This window comes from Terrapene carolina, unplaced genomic scaffold, assembly GCF_002925995.2.
Source record: "Terrapene carolina triunguis isolate 2854851 unplaced genomic scaffold, T_m_triunguis-2.0 Scaffold69, whole genome shotgun sequence".
Classification (NCBI taxonomy): Eukaryota; Metazoa; Chordata; order Testudines; family Emydidae; genus Terrapene; species Terrapene triunguis.
The window spans coordinates 20,479,758-20,495,457 of record NW_020664420.1 but is presented as its reverse complement, the minus strand read 5'-3'; the positions used below and the strand labels follow the sequence as shown (position 1 = coordinate 20,495,457).

Genomic DNA, 15,700 nt, shown 5'->3' with positions numbered 1-15,700 from the left:
TGTTAGTTCTCCTACAATTCACCTATACGAGGACTAGTGATGGTGGTTCCACTTGCCCTCATGCTGGATTTCTGTTGTGAGGCAGGTAGGTTTAATCCTTGCAGCAGGCTCTATGTGAGCCCCACCAGGGAGTTCTCCACTCAGCAGCTCTTAATCACATGTCCTCCCTGGCCAGTGCTGTCTGTTGTTAGGGGTTCATAAAGCAGCTGCAGCCAGACATCCTGGAAAAATGTCTTGGCTTCTTCTGTCTGTCTGTCTGGCAGAAGCTGGTATGTCCCTTATGTAAATTTGGCCCATGTATTGATGGTTTTGAATCCTCCAGAGATATTTAATTACCCTACTTTATAAAATTCCCAAATCAGTAGAAATCCATGTTGTATATAAAAAGATGGATGAATAGGCTGCAGGTATACAACACTGCTTTTCCAGCTGCCCTCCTCATCTACTCTCCCAGCCCATGCCATGGGCTAAAACAGTGACTTTTACCCTTTCATATCTCTTATGTGGGGATTACTGGTCACTGGATCTACATAAGCATGGACCTTTCTTCTGGCATGTCCACTCTGTTCTCCATGTACCAGCCTGTTCTAACTGGGAGCAGTCTTCTCCCCAGGACACATGGAGGTGTGGAAGGCTCCCCGGCATGGCTGCATGTGGGTTTTCCAAATGTGGACAGGCCCCTGGCCTGGGCCCTTCCCCAATGGGTGACTTTCATTGTAGCGTTTTTCTAAATAGATCATCAACAACAAAACAGAAAATAGTTTGTGGTGTCAGTTTTACCTATGGATTTCTTCAAACCCTTTGATTGTTTGAATAATGACAGAAGCTGCTACTCTGCTGTGCACAAAGGAGTGAAAACAAACAAACAAAAGCACCTTCACTGAAAACCCCTGAACAAATCCCTGTCAACTTCCACATTAATAAGTGGCTGTAAGGCCAGAACCTAGTGCATTGAAGTCTATTGCACTTTTGTCATTGATTTTAGTGGGAATAGCGTCATGCCTTTTAAAGAATAATTATGCTTTAAGGCAGTGGGTAGAACAGTCCAAATTCTGTGTCAATTCTATTAACTTCGTGGAATTGCAGAGGATGTAAAGTAGCACATACTGTGATCCAATCACTTCTTCTAATATTACATGATTATGCTAGATGGGATTCAGTTGTGAATCTCAAATGCAGATTTTAAGACTATGCTAATTTTCTAGACATTTGAAAATTCAACTTGATTTTTATAATTTCCTTGTTAGTGAATTCACCCCAGCTAAGGGCATTATGATACATGCACACCTATAGGGTCAAAAAGATTTTATGAAATCAAATTTGAATATAGCTAAGGTTATGATTTTTTCACGAAGGTTGCGGAAGTCACGGAATCCATGACTTCCAGCGACTTCTGTGAATTTGACCCAGCGGCCAGGAGCTGCCCAGGAGGGAATCCCATAGCTCCCAACTACCACAGCTGGCAGGGGGACCCCCAGCTCCTGGCTGCCCTGGGCAGCGGGGAACCTCTAAGCTCCAGGCTGCTGCAGATGGCGGGGCCGCAGTCCTGACTGGAGCTCCGAGTCACCGTGGACAGCGGGGGGTATCCCAGAGCTCCTGGCCGCCATGGGCAGCGGGGGGACCCTGGAGATCCTGGCCTCCACAGGTGGCAGGGGGATCCTGGAGCTCACAGCCTCCATGGGCGGCAGGAAGACCCCAGACCTCCAAACCACCACAGGCGGTGGGGGACCCTGCAGCTCCGAGCCCCCACAGGCAGTGGAAACCCCCAGAGTTCAGAGCAGGACCCCGCAGTTGCCCAGCTTCTCCAGGCAATGTGGGGACCCCACACCTAAGCTCCCCATTTTGTCATGGATATTTTTAGTAAAAGTCACGGACAGACCATGGGCTTCCATGAATTTTTCTTTATTGCCCGTGACCTGTCCGTGATTTTTACTAAAAATATCCATGACAAAATCTTACCCTTAAATATAGCCAATACTGACAAGAATTCTAAAGCAATAAAGTTGGTATTTCTCACAACGAAAATAAAATTATAACAAATATACTACAGTAAAACATCTGTGAAATCCATGGTAGCAAAACTCAGCAGTTAAGGACTTTTCTTGTCACTTTTTCTCTTTGCACACCGATTTCCTCCATTTAATTTTTAACTTGCTCAAATGCTACTGTACCTACATACTTACTTATATACTACCTACCTACATACCTACATAGATCAATACATATTCTCATCTTGGTGCACAAGGAGTGACAATTATAGGGACAGATACTTCTCTCAGTTATCTGGTATAAATGTAGAATAACCACATTGAAGTTATTAGAAGAACTCTATGGATCACATTTTCATTAACCCTGCTCTCTGGGCCAGATTCAAAGTCCATGGCAGACTTTCCATTCACTTCAGTAGACTTTGTTTCAAATTGGCAGCCTAAAGGGACCTTAAAGTGTTTGTAAAAGTAATTTATGTCCACTTTAAGGTCCCTTTATACTGCCACAATGTTGTAAAGAGCCCTTGGTGCAAATAAGAATCCATTTTTACCAGATAAATGAGAGCAGAGTTTTACCCACAGGCACCTACATTCACATATCATGTAAACTACACAAAAGGAAACAACGTAGTTTTAAAACCCAGCACGTTTTGATATGTAGCTTTTGGGCCACATTTCCCCACGAATAAAGAAATGCAGTATAGGCGGGAGCAATGTCAAACAGACTCAGAGACCAGAGATCTGCAGGAAATCCTAGCTCCTACATCATGAGTCCAGCCTCCAGCAATAGTAGCACAACCATTTATTGGGTACTATGGGTTGCATTGCTACATCTGAGTACAGTATTGCACCCTGTGACTTCAAGTGGGGGAAAAGTTGCAGGAGCCAATGAACTATTTGAGAAACAGCAATTCTGCTCTCTTGCAAATGTGCCTAATAAAAAAAGGAAGATTAAAAAACAGAAATGAGACAGACAGAATGGTTTTTAAATGGAATATTTCTCAAAGTTCTCCATGAGATGTCAGCAGGTTGTTGGGCCAGTCCTGCAAAATGTTAGACTTGGTCTACACTACCGAGTTGGTCAATGCAAGGCAGCTTACATCGACCCAATTATGTCAGGTTCTACACTACAATGCTGCTTCCGCTGAAGTTAGTGGCCCGCTACACCAATATAATAACTCCACCTCCATGAGAGGTGTAGTGCTTATGTCAATGTAGTTAGGGAGACACAGCGTCCATGTAGACACTGCATTTCTTACCTCCGTTGTTGGCTGTCAGCCCAAGTGGGTCTGACAGCTGAAGCCCTCCACCCCTCCCCAGCGCTGACAGCCCAAGCTGTCGATCAGGCCCTGGATGAGTCCTGTGCTTGGCTGACAGCTTGGACTGTTAGTGCTGGGACGGCAGAGGGAATGGTTATGAGCCTGCTGTCAGTGGCGGGGGGGCCAGCTGTGAGCACCATGTGGGGCTGACAGATGAGGCTGTCAGGCCCAGGGCTGCCGTACTCCAGGTGCTGGTGTCCCACAATACCCCACATCAGCAGTTGGAAGTGCTCCTAGTGAGGACACGCACTACCAAAAGAAGGAGCCAGTGTGGTTGTGAACCACTGCTTCAATTACCGTGGTGGCTGTGCATCGACTTAAGTTGTCTTAATTTTGTAGTGTTCACAAGCCCTTAGTCCCTACTCAGCTAGAGTCAAGAGCAGACAAAGTCTTTAAAAGAACTCCTGTTTTTATGCCAGTGACATCCCTAGTAATGAAAACTGAGGAAAGAGAAATGGTAAAATTCTAAATAGATAGATCTGCTTGTAATTGGAGTCAGTTTCATTTAGTCAGTCATGTGAGTAAAAATGTGCAAGTTTGGGTCCTTCAGATCATTAGCAAGACAGCTGTAGTTAAATACGTGAATGAATAAGTTATGGTAGAGGTTATTTAAATAACCACTCTTCATGACTCTCATTATATTAATACAGGCAAGATTAAAGCATAAATATTTTACCTAATACATCTTTAATCAAATATTAAAGGTGTAGGAAAATGAGTCATATTAATGACAACAAGATTCCATGTGCCTTTTTCAAAGCATTCCTTTTCTAACTTTAGTTCAGAAGCTTTAGGAACCCAGATTAAACAAAAGAACTGATAATTTGGTTGCTAACTTCTTTACCAAGAAGCTGTCATTTGATAATTAGTTTAGAACTGTGTCACTAACCTGTAGCTGTTAGCTTTGGACATAATTATTTAATTAAAGAAGATTATTTTTAAATGTGATTGTATTCATTTAACTATTAACAGTAAGAAATTGAGGCTAAAGCAGATCTCAGAAATCTGAATAGCATCCAAATAATTACTTTATTATATTAATGTAGATTGTCTTTAAAGGAATTTTCAACTCTGACTCTAGATATAAATTCTCTCTAAACAATGTTACATGATTTATGTATTGTGGCTGTGACACAGAAAATCAATAATTTGTTCTACTAAGTCTGCTAATAGCAAAATTTACATTACAGTAACATGAGACAGGCAAGCAGAGTGGTATATGCCAGAGAGAAGCTCATTTCCCCTTGGGAATTATGGTAATTGGTGATATTTTCCCTAATTTAAGAGGGAAGCATGCTAACATGAAATGAATTACAGGAACTCTGGTTTCAAAGGCCCCAGGAGAGCAGTAAGATCAGATCTTGAATTGCTGCCTTTGTAATATTTGCTGTTTGAGTTGTAATTGAAAAATAAAGGGGGAGGTGGGAGTATCTAACATAGCAGTGCCAAACTTGTTCAACATGTTGAATTCCATTTTAATTAGGGTATACATTTAAGACTACATGTTTCCTTCATTCTACTGCAGGGCTCCCACTGATATCAATGGGTGATTTGCACAAAAATCAAGGGTAGAATACAGCTTGATGAGTATGCACTACTCAGAGCTATTCTTTCAGGTTGTCTGCAGACTCAGAAGACATCACCCTGTCAACTACACTTGGTTCACATTTGGAAGGTTTTCTTTACAACAATGAAAGCTTCAAACTTCCTTTTTTAACAGAAGCTGTAATTCTACAGAATTTGAATATGGCTTGTTGGCCACACAAATACATCAGCGGGGCTGGATCCTTACCAGACACTGGGTAGTTGACATCCCTGATTGAGAGGTTTCAGACTATAGATTCAATATTGCTGAATGTTTCTTTACTCTCATGGCCACCTCAGCACAATTTAGAGCAGCTCCGAGCTCTAAGTTGTGCTGGGTCAGACCACCTCCCCTGCCAGCCCCAAGATCAAGGCAATTCAAATGTGTTGGAAAGCCATCTTTGCCTTCCTTTGAGTCTTGGCCAGACCTGAGAATGTAGTCCTTAACATTTAAACTTCCCATGAAATAAAAATACTAATTCTCTGTTATTTCATAATTTGACTAATTACTTTTTAAAAGATTCTTCCATTGAGTGTCTCTATTCCTAGTTCAACAATAGCTGTAGATGTATCTGGTTCTCTAAGATTTGATTTTGCATTGACAAAATTTCTTCACTATAGCAAAATGGCAACTCTGCTATAGTTAAGGTTGAAAGTCACTTAATATTTAAAGAATGACTATTCTAAGTGCTCTAAAATCCACTTGTTTACTTGGATTGCACTCATGGACGTGCAAGATGGGGTTAGTGGTTCAAATTTGGGTTCATTTGAGCAATGGGTTCCCAAGATACAGTCTCCCTAAAAAGGAACCTTTAAATTAGTACCAAACTTTTGCCTTCTCTACATGTACTATTGTTGATCTACATGTAAGCAGATCTTGTTATAGGTTCTCTTTTCTGCCAGCAACTCCCAAATTATGGTATCAATCTCTATTGCTAGTGTTACCCCCAAATTTAGGCTTTTGGGTGCCCCCAGAATAACTTGCCTATTGCCCCCTTAATCTGCTCTTCCTGGAGTTTGGGTATCCAGGGTAGCTAAGGAAACACTTGAAGGACACAGATGTAACCTTCCGCTAAAGTGATTGACACAAGTTGTATATTTTCCAAAACAAAGTATCTTTTTATTAATGTAAGTAATAATCCCTACTATAATGTAATCTAAAATCCTAAATAAGCTACAAATCCCTTATTGCAAGTTAAAGAGCATTTAAACCACAATAGCATACAGTTTAAATGATTCTAAGCAATGCGCTCTATTACAGGTGATCAGTCTGCAATAGATCACTGACAACAATTCTTAACTTAAAATATAAGTTTTACATAAGAAAATTATAATTAACAACAATTCATTCAAACATTCACTCATACTAAGTATACTATACTTATGCTAAACAATAGTTTAAAATAACAAGCTTACTGTCCGGTGATTCTGCTGCATTGTTACAAATGTTGCTGCTACTTGCTACTGAAGTGGCTTTTCTCAGCTGTGTTGTTCTCAGGATTCTAAACTCTCTCTCTCTCTGTGGAACTCTTCGATCTTCTCAGCAACTCTTCTGTTTGCTTGGTAAGCCCTTGGATCTTTCTTCTTGCTCCTTTCCAGCAGCTCTTCTCACTGGCTCCTGACTGACCTCTTTGCCTGCTCTCCAATCTCTTTCTCCCTCAAGTGTCTTAACTTCCTGCCTTATATACTGTTTTATCAGAGTTTTTTTATAGTGCTATTCTTAACCCCTATTGAGCATACTTACTAACACACATTATCTCATCTTCAGACTGTACATGCTCATCGCCATATATTATCTCATTTTGCACATGCTCACTCATTTTGTTTCTACTTCATAGCCATGATTACCTCACCTGACCCCACTGCTCATGTTCTAGGCCATTTACTTTGTGGCCATACCTCGTTTTATTCTGCATTAACTGGGCATGGTCCAAATTTGACCGACTTAGCTGATTTTTGTAACAAGCATGCTCATGATCTGCAGCTTCCATTTCAGAGTGGAGTGACTCCTGCTTATTCAGAATAGAGATTAGTCATACAAAATGGAGGATAGAGAGTTTCTCTAGTAACGCTAGCAACTCTTTGATACCTTTGTTTGCAAGTTGCTGCAGAAGAGAAAACTTATAACAAGAACTACCTTTTTGTAGATCAACAGTAGTATATGCAGAGAAGACTTAAGTTTGGTATTAATTTAAAGGCACAGTGACAATTCTGCTAGATTTTATGTTATTATAAGAGTTCTAAAACTTTACACTAAAATTCTGTGTATTTTAGGGATCCATAAAGTCTGCCATCTGAACAGGTTTTGAAATGAGTTTGCCTCCTTGTGTCTTGTATGCAGTCAAGGTGACATCTCTTCTAATTGGATTTGAGTCATCAGATACTGTAGTGTAGGGGTAATCTAAACCAAATTAGACAAAATAATTATGGACTGACTCTCCCCAAGGACTGTAATGAATTGGGAATCTTGGGAATTTCTCCTTCATAACTGATCCTCCAATAGTGCTCAGATACTATAGGGATTAGCATTATATAAGAATTAGAATACCAGATATTTTTTACCAAAGTCAGCAAGACATTTTTTCAAAGGGATTAAAATATCCTGTGTATAGTTGTCTCTTGATCCAGCAGTAACGGAAGAAAATGTTATTTTTATTCATTGATGAAAAGCTCTTCTCAATTTATTTTATATTCTTATATTTTGAGTTTTTTATTGATCTTGTCTATTAACAAAGTTCAAACAATTATAGTCACCCAATAAATTAACTTTTCCACACAACTCCAAGAATATTTTTGTCCCAGTAACAAGCCACATTTCTGTTACTTAGGCCTGACAAATACATTTTTAAAAGTGCCATTTTTATTTTCTGGTCCAGTACAGCAGTCACAGTAGTTTCTGTTATCATGCACCACAATATGAGTGTGTCCATCTCTCTGTATATATATATAAACCAATTTGTCTTAACAATACTTTGAAAATAAAAAATTAGGGCTGTCGAGTAGGGCTGTCAAAAAATTAATTGCAATTAACCATAGTTTTAATCACACTATTAAACAATAGACTACCAATTGAAATTTATTAAATATTTTTGGATGTTGCTCTACATTTTCAAATATATTGATTTCAATAACTTTATATTATTTTATTACAAATATTTGCACTGTAAAATGGTAAACAAAAGAAATGGTATTTTTCAATTCACCTCACACAAATACTGTAGTGCAATTTCTTTATCATGAAAGTGCAACTTACAAATATAGATTTTTTTGTTAGATAACTGCACTCAAAAACAAAACAATGTAAAACTTTAGAGCCTGCAAGTCCACTCAGTCCTACTTCTTGTTCAGCCAATCGCTAAAACAAACAAGTTTCTTTACATTTACAGGAGATACAATGTCACCTGAAAGTGAGAACAGGCATTTGCATGGCACTTTTGTAGCTGGCATTACAAGGTATTTACGTACCAGATATGCTAAACATTCATATGACCCTTCACTCTTTGGCTACCATTCCAGAGGACAAGCTTCTATGCTGATGACACTTGTTAAAAAAATAATGCGTTAATTAAATTTGTGACTGAACTCCTTGGGGGAGAATTGTATGTCTCCGGCTCTGCCATATATTTTATGTTATAGCAGTCTCAGATGATAATCCATCACATGTTGTTCATTTTAAGAACACTCACAGTAGATTTGACAAAACACAAAGAAGATACTGATGTGAAATTTCTAAAGATAGCACTCAACCAAGGTTTAAGAATCTGAAGTACCTTCCAAGATCTGAGAGGGACGAGTTATGGAGTATGCTTTCACAAGTCTTAAAAGCGTAACACTCCAATGCAGAAACTACAGAACTCGAACCACCAAAAAAGAAAATCAATTTTCTGCTGGTGGCATCTGACTCAGATGATGAAAATGAACATGCATTAGTCCGCACTGCTTTGGATCATTATCGAGCAGAATCTGTCATCAGCATGGGCACGTCCTTTGGAATGATGGATGAAGCATGAAGGGACATAGGAATCTTTAGCACATCTGGCATGTAAATATCTTGCGACACCGGCTACAACAGTGCCGGGTTAAATGCCTATTCTCACTTTCAGGTGACATTGTAAACAAGAAGCAGGCAGCATTATCTCCTGCAAATGTAAACAAACTTGTTTGTCTGAGTGATTGGCTGAACAAGAAATAGGACTGAGTGGACTTGTACGTTCTAAAGTTTTACAATGTTTTGTTTTTGAATGCATTATTTTTTGTACATAATTCTACATTTGCAAGTTCAACTTTCATGATAAAGTGATTGCACTACAGTACTTGTATTAGGAGAATTGAAAAATACTATTTCTTTTGTTTTTTACTGTGCAAATATTTGTAATCAAAAATAAATATAAAGTGAGCACTGTACACTTTGCATTCTGTGTTGTAATTGAAATCAATATATTTGAAAATGTAGAAAACATCCAAAAATATTTAAATAAATGGTATTCTATTATTGGTTAACAGCTTGATTAATCACGATTAATTTAATCGCTTGACAGCCCTATAAAAATTAATGAATACTGAGACTAAATTCAGGTTATTGACGCAATCAAGAAAAGGAGCCTCATTTAATCATGTAGTTTTACACTGTACTGTACAGATATCTCTTAATTATTAGGTAAGCTTCTATTAAACACCATTAAATTACTTTAATGAGGCTACTCTTGTGAGTGGGAGTATGGGTGTCACAGTCTGGCTCTAAGTATACCTACTGATGAGTCTGAGTCACCTTTTGTGGATTGACGGGTAGTTTTGCAGCCCGAGCCTGCAGGTATTCAGTCTTTTTGAAACATCTGGTAAAAGAAAATGTTATTTGGTTACAAGACACATTTTGTAAATACTGTTAAAACTTGTGCAATCTGACATTATTTCACACATCTGCTAAATAACACTAGGTGTCTGAGCAATGGAAATTCATTACAATGACATGAAAAATTACAGCTTATGTGCCTGTACGGTGCATAGCACAATGGATCCCTGATCTCTGATTGTGACCTCTAGGTGCCACCATAATATACTACTACTACTGCTACTTCTCATAATAATAATAATTAATGATGAATTAATCACTTTAAATTGATTTCAGTATCATGTGTGTAAATTCTCCATAATTACAACCTCTTCCTTTTTACTGTACCGTGGGTATATACAGTACATTTCTATTTTATGTATTAAAAAATGCCCTTCTCTGGGGAACACAAGAAATATAACATAAATTGAAATTGAAATTAAATATATATATATATGTATATTTAATTTTACAGATGGCTATGTCCCAAGACGCAGTTTAGTGGAGAAGTAAGTACTAAATGATCTTCTGGAAACTTGTCATAACATATTCAGTTTTGCTGTTAACTACTCATTGTACAACTAAAAGTGAAAATAAAATATTTTATTGTATGAGTTTATTGCTAGATTGGTTATGAAGCTTATGCTTCCCACATTTGTGTTTGAAATTATCTACGGAACCACTCCTGTATTATTGACTGAGCATTGAAAAATTCAGGACTCGGCACTGAAAAATTACACAAAACACGTCTTAATCCATAATTTGAATATTATAATAACCATTATTTAACTGCACATTAATTAAAATGATGGCAATTTCAAATGTTTAAATATATTAGACCAATTTCTCCTCTAGTTTTCTTCTGTATAATTCCACTGGGGCTGCACAGGTGTAACCCAAAGCAGAATTTGGCTCAGTATTTCTGCTTCCAATACGCAGTCTATTGCACTGGGTTCAGCATTTAGGGTCTGATCCAAAGCCCATAAAAGTAAATGGGAGTCTTTCCATTGACTTCAGTGGGGTGTGGATCAGGCCCTTAAACACCAAATTAGATGACAGATTTAGGCCTCAACCCTGCACACACTTATACATGCACTTAACTTTAAACATGTGAGTTGTCCCGTTAAAGCCAATGGGACTATTCAATTACATAAATAAGTGCATAAGTAAATAACTTGTTTTGAAAATATACTCTTTGGAGAGTATGTACTATTTGTAGATGGACATTAGCTAAATGTGTTGTCTAGCATTTACTTTCTCCAGTCCCGTTATTATATTGCTGAGCATCTTTTGAGAAAGTTAAGGATATGATGATTCCCTCTACTACTGTTTTCATTTATTGGTTAAAAAAATAAAATAAAAATCAATGACCATTTCATTTTAAATGAACATTTTGTAAAAGTAGCCACAAAAATGATGATTTTTTTAAAGTCATAATTTTTTCTTACATTATTGTGTTTGAAAAAAGCCATTTTCTAAAAAATGTTATCCATGTCTATTCTTAAGTTCCTTGAGTATGTTGTCCTCTCCACCTGTGTTGATTTCAGAATGATCCTTCCAAATATAGAAATATCTGAAGTCTATGTATAAATACAGTATTTCCTTAACCATGTTTAATTACTTGATATGGGTCTAGACCATGCTACCTGATTTTGTATCTACTTGCAAATGATAATATATACTATATGAGTTTTTTTAAGATAAAATATATTTTTCTCTTCCTAAATTCACAGTGATGGAGATATCTACGATGATATTGCTGATGGTATGTTGCACATTTCAAACAATATAGTAATTGTTACATGTAATGTAGCTGAAATGAATCACTTTTTTAAATCTATGTAGTAGTAAATTATTATACAATACTAATATTTTTGCATTTTCTTTCCCATTCAGGTTGCATCTATGATAATGATTAATCTTGAATAGTGGTAAAGTGTGAGCTTCATTGGGGGTAATATCTCCTCTGGATTTCCAGTTGGCATAAAACATCATCAAAGCTGATTAGTCACAAGCTATGGCTATCATCAGTGATTACCCTTCTGCATGTACCAAATTTTGGTTAACCTGTGTCGAACATTAGATCTTTTGGATTTATTGCTTTGAATGGCACTTTCTCTTTGTCATGTATCAGCACAACTAATATTTGGGTAATCTGAACTGAAATTAAAGTTTTCATCAAATGTGTCCTTTCTGCCTCTGCCACAGTCCACTGGTCCATATAAAAACAATTCCTCAGGCAACCTCACCCAGAGATGCCAATTCACTGCTACGAAGGATATGTGGGCCAGTAGGCCCTGATGGCATGGACTGCCCACTTTGTGGAGGACAGCATCATGAAAAGAAATGTAACCACCAATGGTAGGCATCATTGTTGGGAAAGCAGGAAATAGAAGTGGGTGGCAAAGAAGCCAATATATCCTTGACCCAATATTCCAATTTTAATAATCAGGGTTAATGTGATAAACATGGCCATGTGCCTCCACTGCTAAAGTTTTATACTGTACCAGTAATAGACTGTAGTTCTCTAAAATGATCATTAAATGTTTCATGTGTTATTTTTGAATACATAATAATTACACAATAATAAACATAATTTATCGGGGTTTTTTTATGTGTCTTATGTACAACACTCTGAGATACTAGCCATGGAAGGGTCTCCTTAACTATATAGCACATCATTGTTATTCAGCAGATTTTCAGGATGTTTATCCTAAGGTTTTACTCTCTGTTTAGTTTAAAGGGAAATTGCCAAGTCATTATTGTAGTTTAGGCATGAAAATCTACTTCTTATAATTGTGTAATCTGATGGGAAATAGCCTCTTCATTTAATATAGATACATAGTCTCAAATTGCAACATTTTGATGCTGAGATTTTTCTTTTAAATATTGCTTTCTTACACTAGAGTCAGCTAAATGAAGGAGCACAACTTAATTAACAAAACCTATTTCTAAAACTGCCAGCTTCATTGATGATGCTATTATACAAATAAGCAAGTCTTTATAGTAAAATAAGTATGTAATAATGATTAGTATTACTTTGCACTTATTAGTATCAGGATCAATTGAGAAAATACAATAATATTAACAATGAATCCCAAACATAGAAGAACAAAATGTTTAGAAAATGAGATTTTATTTGTAGCTTCTCAGGTCTTGTCTACATTGGGAATTTCGGCCATCAGTAACCAGCTAACACCAGTGTAGTTGGATTAGTGCAAAGCCCTAATGAAGACAGGCAAAACTGCTATAAACTATGACTTGCAATAGTGCAGCTTACCCCTGCTTGAAACCAAAGTAAATAAAAGTTACTGCTTATAGTAGTTAAGCCTGCATACACCAAGGTGAAATCTTGGCTCAGTGGGAGATTTGCCACTGATTTCAGTAGAGCCAGGATTTCACCCTAGGGCTTGGACTAGGACAGCTACAGCAGTTATTATCCATAATAAATCTCCTCTGTAGACAAGGCATAGAAGGATATCAAGTATAAAATTAAATAGAACAAATTTGAATGATGTTTAGTAGCAAACATGATTTAATATCACATAACCACCTGTAAGCCATAGTCTAAACAATCTTTAAAAATCACAGATTTTTATACTCTGGAGCCAGTTTTGAAGTTTTGCACTCAATTAGAGCCTCCAGTTCTGCATCTTTATGTTCACGTCAGTACATAGGCACACAAATACCTATTTTAGGCATTTAAGCACCACTGTTGGCATCCAAATTTGAAATCTGGCCTCTCTTAAGTACCATGAAGTTTTCAACTATTTAGCAGCTGCAGTCTGTTTTATTTTTCAAAGGCACTGAAGACAGTGTATCAAAATAGGGATGTGACAGAAGGCTCAGCTGGAATTCAGACACTGAAATATAGGGCTACCTGCCAGCTAGTGGAAAAATATTTTCATACCTAGCCACCATTAATTACTCACAAAAAAGTTTGATTTCCTATGTAAATGCCCAGACTTGTTCCTTTTACAGTTAATGACATGACTTCAGTGAGAATGGAATCAGACCCCAATCATTGTGTACAATTTACCCCGTGTAGAGGACAAGTACAAGGACTTAAGTTGGACTTGAGTGGTACATAAGCCTCTTGTTGTCCCCCTGTACAGGTGTGAATTTCACCCTTTGTGAGTAGTGAGGCTTTTAACAATACATTTTGAATATTTCTTCCAGTTTCCAAATAATTTTAATATCTCTCATAACCATAATATAACAGATGTAGATAGTATATAACTTTATAGATCATAATGTAACATGGCCCGTTCAGACTGATTAGAAGTGTCATAATATACTAGCAAATCACTGAAGTAACTTATTTTTATTTTACCATTCTCTGGATACAATCTTTTTTCTTTCTCTAAATGAAAGTGTGCACTTCCAATGAGAAATGTGGGTGCACTGCCTTCGGCCAAAATTGCCACTGAGCAGCAGACTATATGTAAGTCAATGTTACGATTGATGTGACAGCATGCTACTACAGATGTGACATTACTTTGTTAGTAATGACTTTTTAAAATGTGAAATGTAAGCAGGAAAACTTTCAGATAGAAAAGTCTATGTCTATATTATTGAAAAACATAAAGTATGGAACAGCATAATAAAGATTGTATCTTGGTCTTTTTTCTTATGTAGTCTATTCTGCCATCTTTAAAACTTCCCAAGGGAAGGCAAAAGGTGCTGGTAGTCTGTTCACATTCCTACCCTCATAATCTCAAACTCCATCCACAATCCTGGAGTAGCTGGATATGTCTGCTAAAGTATTCAACCGTGAAATAGTTAACAAAGTTGACATTAAAAAGGAGGTAATTAAATTTCAGCGTTAACACCCAGTTGTGTCAAATAGGGTCAGTCTGCTTGCATCTATCTTAGGAGCAAATGTTGCTCCCTGTGCCATGTCCAGTGAAAAAGCTGAGTATCAAGTAGTGCTAAGAGAAAAGGAATTCTCCTTCCAACTCAGTGGTTTTGGAGCCATTTATCTGCTTTTACTACAGGCTATGGATTGTATAGTAGCAACTGATTCTCTGTGCATTCCTGAAGAGGGGGGTTATTTTTCAATCCACATAACTGCAGCTCCTTTGGCTATTCCCCACACTATATTAATAAACCACATCTCTATGGGGAGTCCTCTTGCACAACCCTTCCTACCACCAATCCCATAGAGCCGAGTGCTTTTAGGGCCTTTGGTGGAGATGAGGCAAATTTACTCTTGGGAGCTATAGCTTCAGTCTGTTTGCACATTTGAGCACTGTGTCTGTTCATGTTCAGATGGATATATTTGCAATCAAAGAGGTACAAGCTTTAAAAAAATTGTAAATGAAAATGTAGATTCTGAAGGAGCTGATCGAGCCAGGAGAAGGGTGTGCCCTTTCTATAGTAACCTAATCCAACCCCTAATACATGTACATCATAGCTCCAACCTATGCCACAAGAACTCTGCCTTACAAGAAAATCATTAAAGTTAGGAAACGCCCAAATTAAGCTTGTCTGTGCAACTTTTAATTCTGCCCTCTTGTGGATGTCTTATTGTCTTTAATTGTGCATTACATGACATACGATTTTTTTCCACAGAATCCCTGCCTCATTCAGTGCATAAATTGAAACTATGTAGGGATATTAAAGAAGGTACTAACAGTGATTCCCCCAAGAGACAGTGACCCCCTCATAATTTGTCCCCCACACTTTAAAATCCAACAGTTTCACCAAGTACAAAAATCTCTTGGGTCTTCTGTTAAAACTTGTAAGCTACTGTCTGTAGAAACCATTGATTATATCTATCCTGTGAAAGATACTTTACTACTATGTAAAACTTACAAACAAGTTAACTAACTTTGTTCTTAAAGTAATTAATACAATGTAAACAAACACTATAAGCTGTTAAGTGACTTTCACTTCATTCAACGGCTCCTAGGACAGAACCCCCCCCCCGTGATTAAAGGGCCGGGAGTCTCAAATAAATTAGCACACACCCCAAAAGT

The 15,700-nt window shown here is 37.5% G+C and overlaps 1 protein-coding gene across 1 annotated transcript in view; it reads left to right on the top strand.

The window, feature by feature from the left end:
- FYB1 (FYN binding protein 1) overlaps positions 1-14,321 on the top strand; it is a 70,996-nt gene extending 56,675 nt beyond the window's left edge. The window contains exons 16-18 of the mRNA XM_024198975.2: positions 10,195-10,228; positions 11,453-11,484; positions 11,616-14,321. Of these exons, the coding sequence (XP_024054743.2) occupies positions 10,195-10,228; positions 11,453-11,484; positions 11,616-11,638 (89 nt within the window). The 3' untranslated portion in view covers positions 11,639-14,321. The remainder of the gene's footprint in view (positions 1-10,194; positions 10,229-11,452; positions 11,485-11,615) is intronic.
- Positions 14,322-15,700: the final 1,379 nt, after the last annotated feature.